This window comes from Bactrocera neohumeralis, chromosome 2 (genome assembly GCF_024586455.1).
Source record: "Bactrocera neohumeralis isolate Rockhampton chromosome 2, APGP_CSIRO_Bneo_wtdbg2-racon-allhic-juicebox.fasta_v2, whole genome shotgun sequence".
In the NCBI taxonomy this organism is placed as follows: Eukaryota; Metazoa; Arthropoda; class Insecta; order Diptera; family Tephritidae; genus Bactrocera; species Bactrocera neohumeralis.
This window is the reverse complement of record NC_065919.1, coordinates 3,727,644-3,740,954: the sequence shown is the minus strand read 5'-3', so window position 1 is coordinate 3,740,954 and position 13,311 is coordinate 3,727,644. Positions and strand designations below refer to the sequence as shown.

The following is a 13,311-nucleotide window of genomic DNA, read 5'->3' as shown; positions in this document are numbered from 1 at the left end:
GTCAAGCATAAATCTTCTTACATATATTTTAAATGTTGAAATTTTGAAATTTTGAAATTTTTTGAAATTTTGATATTTTGTGATATTTCCATAATTTTTATAAACATTTTTTGTGTACGTTCTAAAATTGCTTTTTCTTTACACAGCACGTAGTGAAGTCTTTAATGCTATGTTCGAGCACGAAATGGAGGAACGCAAATTAAATCGTGTCGATATACACGACGTCGATCACGAAGTCCTGCGCGAAATGCTGCGTTTCATCTACACAGGCAAAGCGCCAAATTTAGAAAAAATGGCAGATGATCTCCTAGCTGCTGCTGATAAGGTGAGAATACTTAAATAATTTCGATATTTAATATTTTGGCAAAAAGGCATAAGTCAAAAGTGCAAAAATGTGCTAAATCAATTACTTTATTTAATAACACTATAAATAGAGGCTCATCAACAACTTAAGTTTGCATATTTTTTAATAATTATGTGTCGCGAAGCCTCCTTTGTACCCAATTATCTTTATAACGCAAAAGTCATGTACCCCTTTTGCTGTCTACATTTCCCAGAAACGCCTTTCGACTTCCGCCACATTAAAAATTGTACTTTTTCCACAAACGTATTTGTTTTTCCAACTAATCACGTCACTTTTCTAAAATTTGTATTTGTTTGTATTTCATTTGTTTATAGTATGCCCTCGAAAAGCTGAAAGTGATGTGTGAAGAGGCGCTTTGCCTTAATCTCTCCGTGGAAACCGCAGCGGAAACTTTAATATTAGCCGATCTCCATAGTGCGGACCAGTTGAAAGCACAAACCATAGATTTCATAAATACGTGAGTATCTACCACAAAGACTCACACATATGTACATATGTCATTTCAACGCATAATTTATTTGTTTATAAATACACTTTTGTGTGTGAAATGTTTACAAACAAATAAGTGAATGCGTTTGATTTAAACAAAAATGAATATTTATTGATATATTCCCCTTCTCTCTCGCCCGCTCGCTCCCTTTTAACACTTTAGTCACGCCACCGATGTGATGGAAACGGCCGGCTGGCAGAGTATGATCGCGACACATTCACACTTGATTGCGGAGGCATTTCGTGCGCTTGCCACACAACAAATCCCACCAATTGGACCACCAAGGAAGCGTGTAAAAATGAGCTGAAATCGCAATGGTGCATACAATAATATATTTAATTATAATAACAAATACAACAACAACAAATACAGTAACAACAACAATACATATAATCACAACAACAACAACAACAACATAATTTTAATTATAAAATAAACCGTAACAACAAAAACAATAGTAAAAACAAACGGAGCAGCAGCAACAGCAACGTAAAATCCAGCAACAACAACAACCAGAATACGTACCGACACCAGAAATGTTCCCAGCGAATGCAAAACAGCAACAAGAACAGCAGTGGAGGACGTCAACTCAGTTTAGAAATCATCAGATGCAACTCTCACAGCTATAAGCAACCACTAATATCCAAGCAGGGCTCTACAATGCCGTACAACAGCAAAAACAATTGCGTAACTTACGGCTTTTCAAGGACACAACGTGGGCGAGCCTCTAAGAGCAATATTTTGGTGGCATGCAAGCTGGTAAACAACAACAAACAGTTCGGAAGTAATCACAGCAATTACAACAACAGCAGCAACATGATATTTGATGTGATAATGAAAAGTGGGAAAAATAGCAACAGTAATAAGTATAACAATTGCAGCAGCAACAAAAGCATTGACAGTTATAGCCATCGGAATATTGTGTGCCGCCAGCTCCGGTCGTGGCCATGCGTTGCTTATGCTGGCGCGCAACAGCTGGTGCAGGCGGAAAAACGCATTTCACAAATATTTGCAGTTTCAAAGCAGCTTTACGCAGTCACCGCAATGCAGGCAAGCAGGCGCATCCAGCTATTGTTATATGCAGCTATAGCGATGCTAACAACAACAATAAAAGCAAGCATCTTCACTTTAGCTGCTAAGGCAGCTGTTGCAGTGTGCATACACGCCAATTTCATATACAGCCATGAACATATAAATGAGTATAGGCACTCTCGCCCGCTTTGCTTAGTGAATTAGCAACAATAATTTTATTTTTATTTTTATGAAATACACAATTAAATATTTCAATTGAAATTATATACGAAGAAAAGGTAGTGCTAGCAAGGCGAAAGCAAAAATACACATGGAAAGCATTAAATTAAATTAACAGTGTGCCGGCAAAGTTGTTGTACAACTACTTATTGGCTTTTTGTGCGCAGTTTGTATTTACGTTTTGCTGTTGTATCCATGCGTAATGTTGTTGAACTATTTCCTGTCGAAGATAAGTGTTTTCAAACGCTTCAATATTTAAATTTTGCTAAAAATCATTTTTGAAATCGTACTTTTTCAAAGGCAGGCACCTAAAATTCAAAATAAACACAAATTTTTTTCAAAAAATAATCATTAACAATCTTTACTTATACTTTAATTATGCAACCATTTGTAATTTGTTTTGAGCCAGCAACAACAACCACACCAATTAAAGCTACAACTAAAACAGAAAATTGGAAATTTCTGTGAAATTTATCCAAAGCGTGCACTTACTTATGTTTTAAGCGTGGCTGCAGCCACAACAACAACACATTCGACATTCGTATAACAGTATATAACCAAGAAAATGTAAATCGCTTAACTGTTTGCTTTAAAAAACTAGTTTCCACTATTTTTAATCTTGACTTGATGATACTTTAGAAAATTGAACAAAATTACCAAAACACACAAACAAAAATTATGAATCCAAAAAACGAACGAATTGATGAGTATGTGTATAAAACAAAATTTTTTGTAAAATCGATGTAAACTTCTTGAGCTTTTCTTCTCTATTTTTATTTTTAATTTTAATTTTAATTATGCTTTATGGAAATAATAGTGTTTACGAAAAACCAAAACCACGAAAAAATGCTTTTGATGTGCATATAAGTATAAAACGCAAAAAAATAAATTAATTTATATTATATTTAACATTAAATGCGAAAGTAAATGATAAATAAAATTATAAAATAAAAATGTATGTACGCACGGCAAAAGCATGAAATGCGCAAACAAAAAACAAAAAATCAAAAAGCATTTTTTTTTTAATTTTTCACACAGTCTTTTTTTTTTTAGTTTTTCCCCCTACTATTTTTCGAAATTCGATTTATATGTTGTTAATTGGCGTAAACTCGTGCGTATATATGTGTGTTTTCAAAAGGGCAAAAGGCCGAAAAATGTTTTATAACTGTATAGAAAGTGTTGGGCGGGTAGAGGGGTGCACAAATTTTGAGATTGAATGTGTAAATGTAGGAATAATGAAAATAATTAATGCCGGAGCATATGAAATGCTTACAATTGCACATGGGAGGTCAGGCAGTTTCCCACACTCTCTCTCTCTCTCTTGCATAAATGCTTTTGGACGAAAGAAGCTAAATTTATGTGAAATGCTTTTACTTTTCTTACGTGGCAGGATTCAAAAGCTCAGAGGGAGTTCATATTTTTGTAGTGAAATGTATTTTTCATAGTTTCTCTTTGTTAACTGTCTAAAAATTTAAATTTTTTTCCAAATAGTGACAAGTATAAAAAAGTATAACCATCATTTTTTTAAATGCGCTTTTTTAAAAAAGGAATAAAACATGTTTTCTTCTTACACAATTGTACGAAAACCTTATGAATATACAAAATTAAAACTCAATATCATAATTGTTACATGGGAGCATTTGTTTATTGTTATAAATATTTTTTTGTGCGAGGTATTTTTTTGTTTATTTTTTGTGTTTGTGTGCTTTTATTAATATTTTTGTGCTTTTTTTGCTAGCTTTAATTATTTTTCCCCATTTTAATATAATTTTATTTTATATATTTTTCTTATTTGAATACTTTCTATTAAATTTTTGTTTATTTAAACTCAAATTTACTTCCCCCAAGCGCCACAAATCTTCTGCATTCCCTAAAAAAAAGTTACAAAAAGCAAAATTAAACACAACAACAACCAACACATTGATCGAAATGCCTTATTCTCCACAACTCGAACTAAATATTTATATATTTTATGTATGTTAGTTTGCAAATTGTGATGTATTTTTATGGATGTAATGAAATAAATTAATTAATAAAGAGAAGCAGCCAAGAGAAATGAAACAAAAGTGAAAAACGAGAATTTTTGTTGGAGAAGTAAACACAAAATTTTTTGGTTAACAAAAAAATATCGAAATCGAAGAATAAAAGTACAGTAAATAAAACAACAACAAAGTGATATAAATGTGTAGGCAATCTTTTTCATAAAACAAACAATAACAACAAGTAAATCCAAAAAAAAGCTAAACATCTAGTTTAGTGTTATAAGCATTTTGTAAATTCGATTGAAAGCGTGCAAAATAAAGATGAACTCATAAAGAATTGGAAATATGAATTTAAAGTGATTTGCACAAAAAAAAAAACAATTATAGTATGTGTAAAATGTTGCAAAATTTAAAATAACACTTCTTAGCAATTCATTCAAATCTTCAAAAGTGTTTGTTATAAATTCAGAAAAGTGTTTTTTTTTTAATTTCAGTAATTACATTATTAGAAAAAATAAATATATATTTTGAAAGCACATTCAATATTAAAAAGTAATAAAAAATAGTTTCTTTCACACAAGAAAATAGGTTTTAATTAAGAAGCTCGTTAGTATTGAAATTTTGAAGCTGGATGTTAGAATTGAAAAAAAAAAACTAAATTTTGTCAAGCATAAAATTTTCAATATTTTTAATGCTTTTAATGAAGAGAATTTTTTTAGTAATAATTGCCTAAAAATAAAAATAAAAAGAAAAAATTAAGTTATTCACTTTTGTTTATAAATTTAGTATTTATTATTATTTTTTTTTGTTTGGACTAAAACATTTATTAATTACTAATTATTAATATTTTTGGTTTAATTTAAATTAACTTTTGTTATTAAATATTTATATATTTATGCATATAATTTTTTGTTTAATTTAAATTATTATTTTTTTTTATCAATTTTCCTTATTTACGATACACATATAAATCTTAATAAGCACCACCAGAACCAATCAACAATACTTATGAAACCAAAATCAGAAACAAATAAATTTTTAAGCATAAAAAGTTCTTGTAGCGGAAAAAGGAATTTTTAGAAATTACAATAGAAAAATTATAAACAAAAAAATAATAATTTTTTAGCGTTGAATTAAATGTGTGTGCGCCGGTAACGGTTTTTTCCACTTGACATATAGTAGCGAAACAGAAAAACAAAAACGAAAATTTGCATGCTAGTTATAAACCAATAGAAATTTCGCGAAAATAATTCAAAACATAGAGAACAAAAGCATATTGAAAATTAGTACAGACAAAAGTAAAAGATGAAAATGTTGCAAACACGTAAGAGCGGCAAAGAGAGTATAAGTAAACTGACATTAAAGCGTGATTAAATATAAAGAAAAATTTAAAAGTAAATAAAATTTGCTAAAACAAAACAAAAACAAAAGGAACAAACACACACACGTTGTTGTTATGTAAAAATGGTATTTTTAAATGCTCTACAATAAAAACAAAAATTAACAAATAATAATATTAAGTAAAATATGGAAAAAAATAAAAAAGTGAAAAATAACAAAATAACAACTCAAAAATAAACTTTGCAAAGAGAAAACAAACATTACAACTTTAAATTTACTACAAAAATTATTGCAAAAAATTACAAATTTAAATTTTAACTGTAAAAATGGGCAGTGTAAGGGAAAATTGTGAAAACGCATAATACACAATGCAACATTTATAATTTTTTCTGTCTACATTTAATTAAATTTAAGTAATTTTATGTTTATTATTAAATATAATTTTATTAATATTATTATAAATTCATTATTATTATTATTTACTACTACTATTATGTTATAACTAGTTTTAATTATGGATAAGTGAATATATGAAATAAATTTGCTGCAATTCAATATTTTTCGCTCTTTTTTACACTCTGAAATTTCACAACCGAATTAATTTCCGTTTTAATTGCTACAGAATTTCGTTTAACTTTGTTTAATCAACATGAATTAATTTTTAATAAATTAAATTAAATTAATTTGTTAATCAACCATAATTTTACTTTTGCCTTCTTATATTTTCTCTTTATCTTAACCCCTTCGACTTATTTTTTGCGTTCAATTTCTACTAAATCACTTTAGTTGTTAAAATATGCAGAAATGTCAAAGTTAAAATTAAGTGAAAAAGAGACCACCATTTAAATGTTAATGAAACACAGTTGATAACACTATTAATGATAAATTTAATTAATAATTAATAAGTAAAAATATGCAGAATTTTAAATAAAAATTATTAACACATAGCACTTGTAATTATATGTAATTTGTAGTTGTACGCACATTCTGCGCCCGAAACTCATAAAATTTTAATTTTAGTTTTTAAATTTTGTTTGTAGCTCTATTTTTGTTTCTAATTTTAAGCAAAGTAATTTAATTCTTTTTGTTTGTTTGTTGTAATGCATATTTTTTGAATTTGCTTCGCATAGTGTAAGCCAGGGAAAAGCTGCAAAAATAATAAAAACACAAAAAATAAACAAAAAAGCAAAAAACAAATATTAGCAAAAAATAACTGAACAAGGAAAAAAGCAGCTGACAGAACAAGGCAATCAAGCAGCCTTGCAAGCAAGAAAATTTAAAGAACTGCATTATTATCCCGTGAGAAATCAAGGCAAAAATGCGCAATTTGCTTTGCGTGGTTCTGTGTATTTTGTTACGAAATTGCAAAAACAACAAAACACATCAAGTAAAGAATTATAAGCTCGTGCGTTATTTTCAAATAATTAACATTGAGAGTATGTATGTGAATATGTAATTCAGCGTGCTGATGCTGCGCTGGAACAACAACATAGAAATCAAGGCGTCAACAACAAAGCAAGTAAATACAAAACAAAGTGAAACAAACATTAAAGTAAGCGTAAATTTAAAATTATTTATAGTTAAGCAATTAATTAAAGTACTATTACAACAACAACAATACAATACAATTATAATATAATTACAAATATAAAGTAAATTGAACACAGACAAAAAAACAAATCTTAAGAGCATTGTTTGTTTCTTTTCATCTTCATGAAGGGGTTTGGGTGGCTTAGAAATTGATGTTTCGAGTATTTCTTTTTATACAGAGAAGTCTGCAGCCTAACGTAGTGGTATGTATAAATATTAAATTGGTCCACAGTATAATATTAAAATTAATGTAATTAATACCGTTCCCACGGCAGTCGGGTCTAAGTAACCGAAACTGGCTCGGATGTTTATCCGATCACGGACTGTCAACTCTGCACTATTTCTGGAAATTACTTCAAAAATGTGTTCAACAATAACAAAAGAATTAATTATGCACGCCTTAATGTATTAAAAAAAAACTAATTAAAAAAATTAATGAGAAAAGAAAATTAATAAAAAGAAATTAATAAAAAGAAATTAATAAAAACAAAATATTGAAAAAAAATATTAAAAAAAATAAAACATTATTAAAAAATAAAATAAAAATTAAAAAAAAAAATAAAGTTATTAAAAAAAAAATAAAAAATAATTAAAAAAAAATAAAAAAATTAAAAATAAATAAAAAATGATTAAAAAAAAAATATTTAAAAAAATACTAAAAATATTTAAAAAAATTAAAAAAATATTTAAAAATAAAAAAATATTAAAAAAATAAAAAAATATTAAAAAAATAAAAAAATATTAAAAAAAATAAAAATAAAAATATTAAAAAAATAAAAATAAATAAAAAAATAGTATAATAAAAAATTATTAAAAAAATATTAAAAAAATAAAAAAATTTAAAAAAAATAAAAAAATTCAAAAATAATTGAAAAGTTATTGTTAAGTTATATAAAAAACTATTACAAAGATTAATACAAAAAAATAAAAAAAAATATGAAAAAAAATATAAAAAATAAATAAAAAAAGATAAAACAAAAATTTATTTTTTAATTATCATTAAATTATAAAGTAAACACATTTTGGAAATGATTGTATGACAAAATAAGTCTTAAAAATCTTAACATATTTTTTATTGAATTAACAAATGTTTAACTTTCACACTTACTTAACAATTTCATGGCGACATAAGCAAAAAGTAAATGATATTCTAGCGGTGTCGTTAAACACAACTAGAACTAGTTTTTGTCCGCATTTAAAGGGAGTAAGTTGTACGCCTTTTCAGGATTTTTTCTCTTGCTCATCCAAGAATTGTTGCAACAGCGCTTCTTCAATGGGTATACTCAACAATTCCGAGCCATCAATGTTGCGTTTCGATTTCACCAATTTGTGATCCAGAAACTCTGTAAGTTGTGCACGCAATGCCAAATCGGAACTGACAAGAAAAGCTTCACGACAACTCCAATACAAATCCTTGAACGACATGCCTGATTGAAGGAAAATTAAAAAACATTATTACACAAACGCAGAGTATAAAACCGTAGCGTGAACTTACCCTGGAAATTGGGGTTGCCTTTATTTTTGAGTTGATTCTTAACAATGATCATATAAATGCCACGTGTGTTTGTTGTAAGCGATGAGAAAACGCTACGCATGGACGAGAGCGCCAATTCGCCGGAGTTTTGTACCAACAGTGAGTTTTCATAAGCAGTTTCATCGCTGTATGGCAACATAGTAGTGCAATCCCACCAAGAAAAGTTAAAGTTACTTAGCCTCGTGTGATCCCATACTGATAGCATGAAGAGAAAATTAAAAACAAGGAATAGAAACAAATAAAATAAAATATATATATATAATAAAAAAGTAATAAAGATATTAAAAAAAAACTAAGTACAAAGCAAAAAAATAATTACTATAAAAATAAAATTAAAAGAAAATAAAAATAAATAAATAAAAACATACTGACTAAAATAGACAGTTCTCTTCTGAAAAGCTAATTTAAACAGATATACTTACATAGTGGCGTGTTGATATAATCAATGGACGCAAGCAAATGCAATTGCCTTAAACTAGCTAAACGCGCCAATATCGCTTGCGCCTTTGTGTTTCTCAACATGCTGCCATCCAAATTATGCACTATTAAATATATATGTGTTTGTGGGGTGTACGAAAGTTCTTCCTCAATCAAGTCAACCGCTTCGTGAGGATTTGACGGACTAACATTAGCATCACCATTCAATAATTCACCAATAATGCTGTCCAAAATGTCTTTCAACGTTAAACTGGGAAAGAAACCGTTCACAACAAGCACCGATTGATCGGCGAGTATTTCACGATGAAAGGCTTGTAGTAGCTGACGTTTTGAACCCAACCCATAGAGTAGCAAACTGTAGCCTTCGTGTAAGATACACAACCATTTCGGAAAATATGAATGATATTCTTCCATCATGGCGCTGATTGCCTCCTCATGTTCGGGAGTTGGTTTCATTTCATTCAATAGCGTGAATAAACGATCTGCTGGTAATCGTGGATTTTTTAGACGATCGAGTGTGTGATCGGAAGTGAGTATTTTGGTACTGGCATGTGCTTGGAAATAGCCATCACTCTCAGGTACATAGTCAACGGAAGATTTCTTAGCGCGAGCTGATTGACGTGAACGCGCCGCAGAAGGAGTTTTCGGTAACACTGGTACAACTATGGGCCGTCGCCCTTTATGTGGAGTCTTCGGTTCATCGTCGGCGGCATCATCCTCATCACTACTACTGGAACTATCACTATCGCTGTCAGTTGGTACAAAATCGCTGCCACTGGCAGAGAAGTCAGAATCAGAGTCCATAATTTTGGCAATTTCTGTAATCAAAGAAAAGTTTGGAAATATATTAGTTTAATTTTTATTTTTTTTAATTAATTTGTATTACGATTTTTGACACGATGCCGCACATGCGAAGGTGTTTTAGGTTCAACAGTCGATTTTCGTCGCTTTGTGTCGGGTGTTTTTGCTTGCAGCTGTGATGTTGAGGAGCGTGATGTCTTAACAGATTTCGGTGTCTTTGGCGTTTTAGGTGTTTTTGGAGTATTCAAGGCCGCCAGTGCCATGCCGTTGCGTTTTTTTGGCGTATGAAATCCGTACATATTTTTGCCTGCTATATCATCATCTTGTAATAACTGAATGTCGACAATATCAGGATGTGCTGCAGTATTTGTCATACAATTTTCATCATCATTTTCAGCAGTTTCCTCGTCATCAGTATCATTCTTTCGTGTATTACTCCTCTTGTTGGGTAGAATGTCAGTTAATACGTAGTCTTCGGCATATTTCTTCTGTGGGCTGGGTTTGCGTGCTGATCTTCTCAGTTGACGCCCTTTAGATGATTCATGTTCCTCATCCGAGTCGTCCACTGTTACCAAGACCACATCTTCGGTACTGCTTAAACTAGAACTGGAACGCGTTCGCCCTACTTTTGAAGCTCTTCGTTTCGTTGGTGTAACACTCATTGTTGACTTTAATTTATTAAACTGCTAAAATTTACAACTATATTAATTCAAATAAAGTTATTTCATAAAACATGTAACCAAAATTAATAACTGACAACAAAAACGAGCAGATGTTTAAAATGTTGATGTTACTTTGCTTGGACAGCATTTTACGCGGGCAATCTATTATTTTGTTGGTGTTTGACAGCACAGCTGACACATTGTGCTTCTTCTTGCTCAAATTTATTCACCATAAAGCAAATATTTATTTATTTATTGACAAATTTATGTAAACAAAAGTGGTCTCGACTAATAATTAAAATAAGTTTTAGGCAAAATTGCCTTATCTACTTAATTATAGCAACGATCATTATGTAATAAACTTAATTATGACAACACATAATTAGATGTCAAAATGAATGAAACAAATACGAATTTGGTGTTTATTTATTTGTACTTAAGAGGAAGTCTTTTAATACATGGAGAAGTGAGTATTTTACAGACTGGGCAGGTGGTTGACTTTGCTAAAAGTAAACAAAAGGCTCACTGACCCCAAAAAATGCAAACAAAAGGGTCATTGACCCCATAATATGTAAACAAAGATGGCATTAACCCTATAAATAATGTAAAAAGGGCAATTGACGCCATAAAATGTAAGCAATGGGTCAAGGGTTGTTGATTTGGCTAAATGTAAGTAAAGGTTGTTGACTTGCCTAGGGGTAAAGAAAGAGATCACTGATTCCATCAAATTTAAATAAAAATGTCATCAAAACGAAAGGATAGAGGAAGCAATATTATCCAATTTGTGCAGAAAAACCAATCTATCACTTTCGAAAAAAGCCACTCCCGCCTATCCGAATCATTTACCATATATGTATGTACTTATAACTCTTTGAAAAATAATACATTTTTGACGTGAAACCTTGATTTTTTAGTATTTTTAAATAGTAAATAGTATGTGTTTGGTAGCTACTTTCCTATATGGTCTTATTATTTTCTTAAATGAAGAATCGAAAAGATTTTGCCCCAATTCGGCAAATGTTTTTCCATATACCCAACAAGATTCGAAAGTGCCTCATCCCTACTATCTTTATTTATATGTATCAATATTTATCCAAGTTTTGAGTATCTTTCAAAGGATTTGAATTGACCATCGCGAGTTACTTTTTTATTAGATTAATCATATTTCTAATTCTAGATCGACTATACACACATGTTTATCGCCTTACTTTCATATATTTCTACATTAATACTTGTTTACGTAGGAGTATTTCATCCATCCATCCATCTTTGCCACAGTAGTCGCAGCAATCAGTGCCAATAAGAAGACAACACTCTTTCATTTGGAGAAATGCAAAATAGCCGCAAGACAACAATACACCTACTTAACTTCACACATACAAATGTACTTATATATAGGGGATTATATACATATGTATATTATATGCATTTATATGTGCATATGTACGTCAGCTGAGATATAATGACAAAATTAAAAAAATATAGTATATAGCATTCGAAACCAATATTTGCTGGAAGAGTATGAAGATATAATAAATTAATACGATTAGGTTAAGAGTCGCGTACATAAGTACATTTGTACATATGCACATACATACATACATACATAGGTGTGTTAGCGTGTTCATTGCTAGAAAATCCTCATTGGAGCAATACATTACAATTTAAGACGCGATTAACTTACATACATACATATGTATATAGGAGTCGTTAAGGAAGAAACAGTATTAAGAAAGATTACCTTTCTATCTTTGAAATACACAAACTTGCTTTGAAATAGAAAGTTTGTTAATAAAAAAAGGTTTTTGAACCTTTGGGTGGGTTTGTACAATTTTTGTCGTCGTGGCTTTCAGCGCGTAGTCAGCTTATAATTTTGTGTACCACTCTCATACCTTATCTAATTCTTCTTAATTCGCTACTCGAACGAGTCAAACAAATCAAATATTTTTCGGCTTGATTCATGCTTAAGAGGAAAAAGCCATTTCTGGTAAACAGAAAAAGCTTTATTAAATATCAAAGGTTATCACTATGAGTGTACATTTCATAGAATACAGTAAGTCTTTTTGCATTACTTTTGATCGTATAACATTCATGCTGTGTCAAAGGGTGATAATATGGGTCTCGTATGATTCAGTTCGTTGCATTATGTAATACTTTCTAAAATCAAAAATTGAAGGTATCACACCAAAATTGGCAAAATTTGTTTGAACCCGAGCAGTTCTCTCCGAGAACTTGAAAAAGTTCTTGTCAACTTTGGCAAAGGTGATTGTGACATTCAGTGTCATTAATGTCTGTTAAATATTTCCGAAATATACAAATTTAGCGTACACAAACAAGCTCTGGTCCTTGTGCCATATTTTTTATAGAGCTATCCAATATGATTCCTTTTTTATACGACCCAACACGTTCATCTGATGACGACGGAGTCTTTGCTTCTTTAGCAACAACTAAGTATCGGGTGGTTTATAAGAATCCAAAAATCGATTTTAATGAAACTAATCTGACACTGAATTGGTGTTTAAAAAGCTTGCTTCATCTCCAATATGTCTTTTATATAGACTCGTTTCCTCTATCAATCTGAAAAGTTACTTGGTCGTATAAAATTTGTAACAATTAAGACGCAGGTAGAGTAGACGTCGTATACATACATAACTAGAGAAGCCTGTTAATTCTTAATATAATATAAGTTATCCACCCTTTCGGAAATGTGTCTCTAGTTGACAAGATATTCAAACTCTCTCGAGAGTCGCATGGAATTGTACTTTCGAAATCTTTAACGCATAATTGGTAAGAAGTGTGGATTTATCTGTGTGTAATCCTTTTCCTAAACTTATAGTACATACTACCACAAGCATGTA

The 13,311-nt window shown here is 30.1% G+C and overlaps 2 protein-coding genes across 9 annotated transcripts in view; one reads left to right on the top strand and one right to left on the bottom strand.

The window, feature by feature from the left end:
* LOC126751158 (protein roadkill) overlaps positions 1-7,114 on the top strand; it is a 178,285-nt gene extending 171,171 nt beyond the window's left edge. For all 8 annotated transcript variants that reach the window (XM_050461199.1, XM_050461198.1, XM_050461196.1 and 5 more), the window contains 3 exons: positions 147-325; positions 679-821; positions 1,017-7,114. In XM_050461199.1, coding sequence (XP_050317156.1) covers positions 147-325; positions 679-821; positions 1,017-1,161 — 467 coding nt within the window. In that variant the 3' untranslated portion in view covers positions 1,162-7,114. The remainder of the gene's footprint in view (positions 1-146; positions 326-678; positions 822-1,016) is intronic.
* Positions 7,115-8,069: 955 nt separating this feature from the next.
* On the bottom strand, positions 8,070-10,585 carry LOC126751162 (origin recognition complex subunit 2). The gene is made up of 4 exons (XM_050461205.1): positions 9,877-10,585; positions 8,975-9,808; positions 8,514-8,747; positions 8,070-8,445 (listed from the first exon to the last, which is right to left on the bottom strand). Exons 1-4 carry the CDS (start codon positions 10,451-10,453, stop codon positions 8,240-8,242), a joined length of 1,851 nt encoding a protein of 616 aa, XP_050317162.1. The 5' UTR covers positions 10,454-10,585; the 3' UTR covers positions 8,070-8,239.
* Positions 10,586-13,311: the final 2,726 nt, after the last annotated feature.

Bases quoted from the DNA above. Each gene is read 5' to 3' on its own strand.
- LOC126751162 (XM_050461205.1), bottom strand. From the start codon at position 10,453: ATGAGTGTTACACCAACGAAACGAAGAGCTTCAAAAGTAGGGCGAACG. The intron at 9,809-9,876 runs GTAATACAAATT...CTTTGATTACAG, and splicing joins GCGGCATCGTGTCAAAAATC to AAATTGCCAAAATTATGGAC. The intron at 8,748-8,974 runs GTAAGTATATCT...TCATGCTATCAG, and splicing joins TTATATCAACACGCCACTAT to TATGGGATCACACGAGGCTA.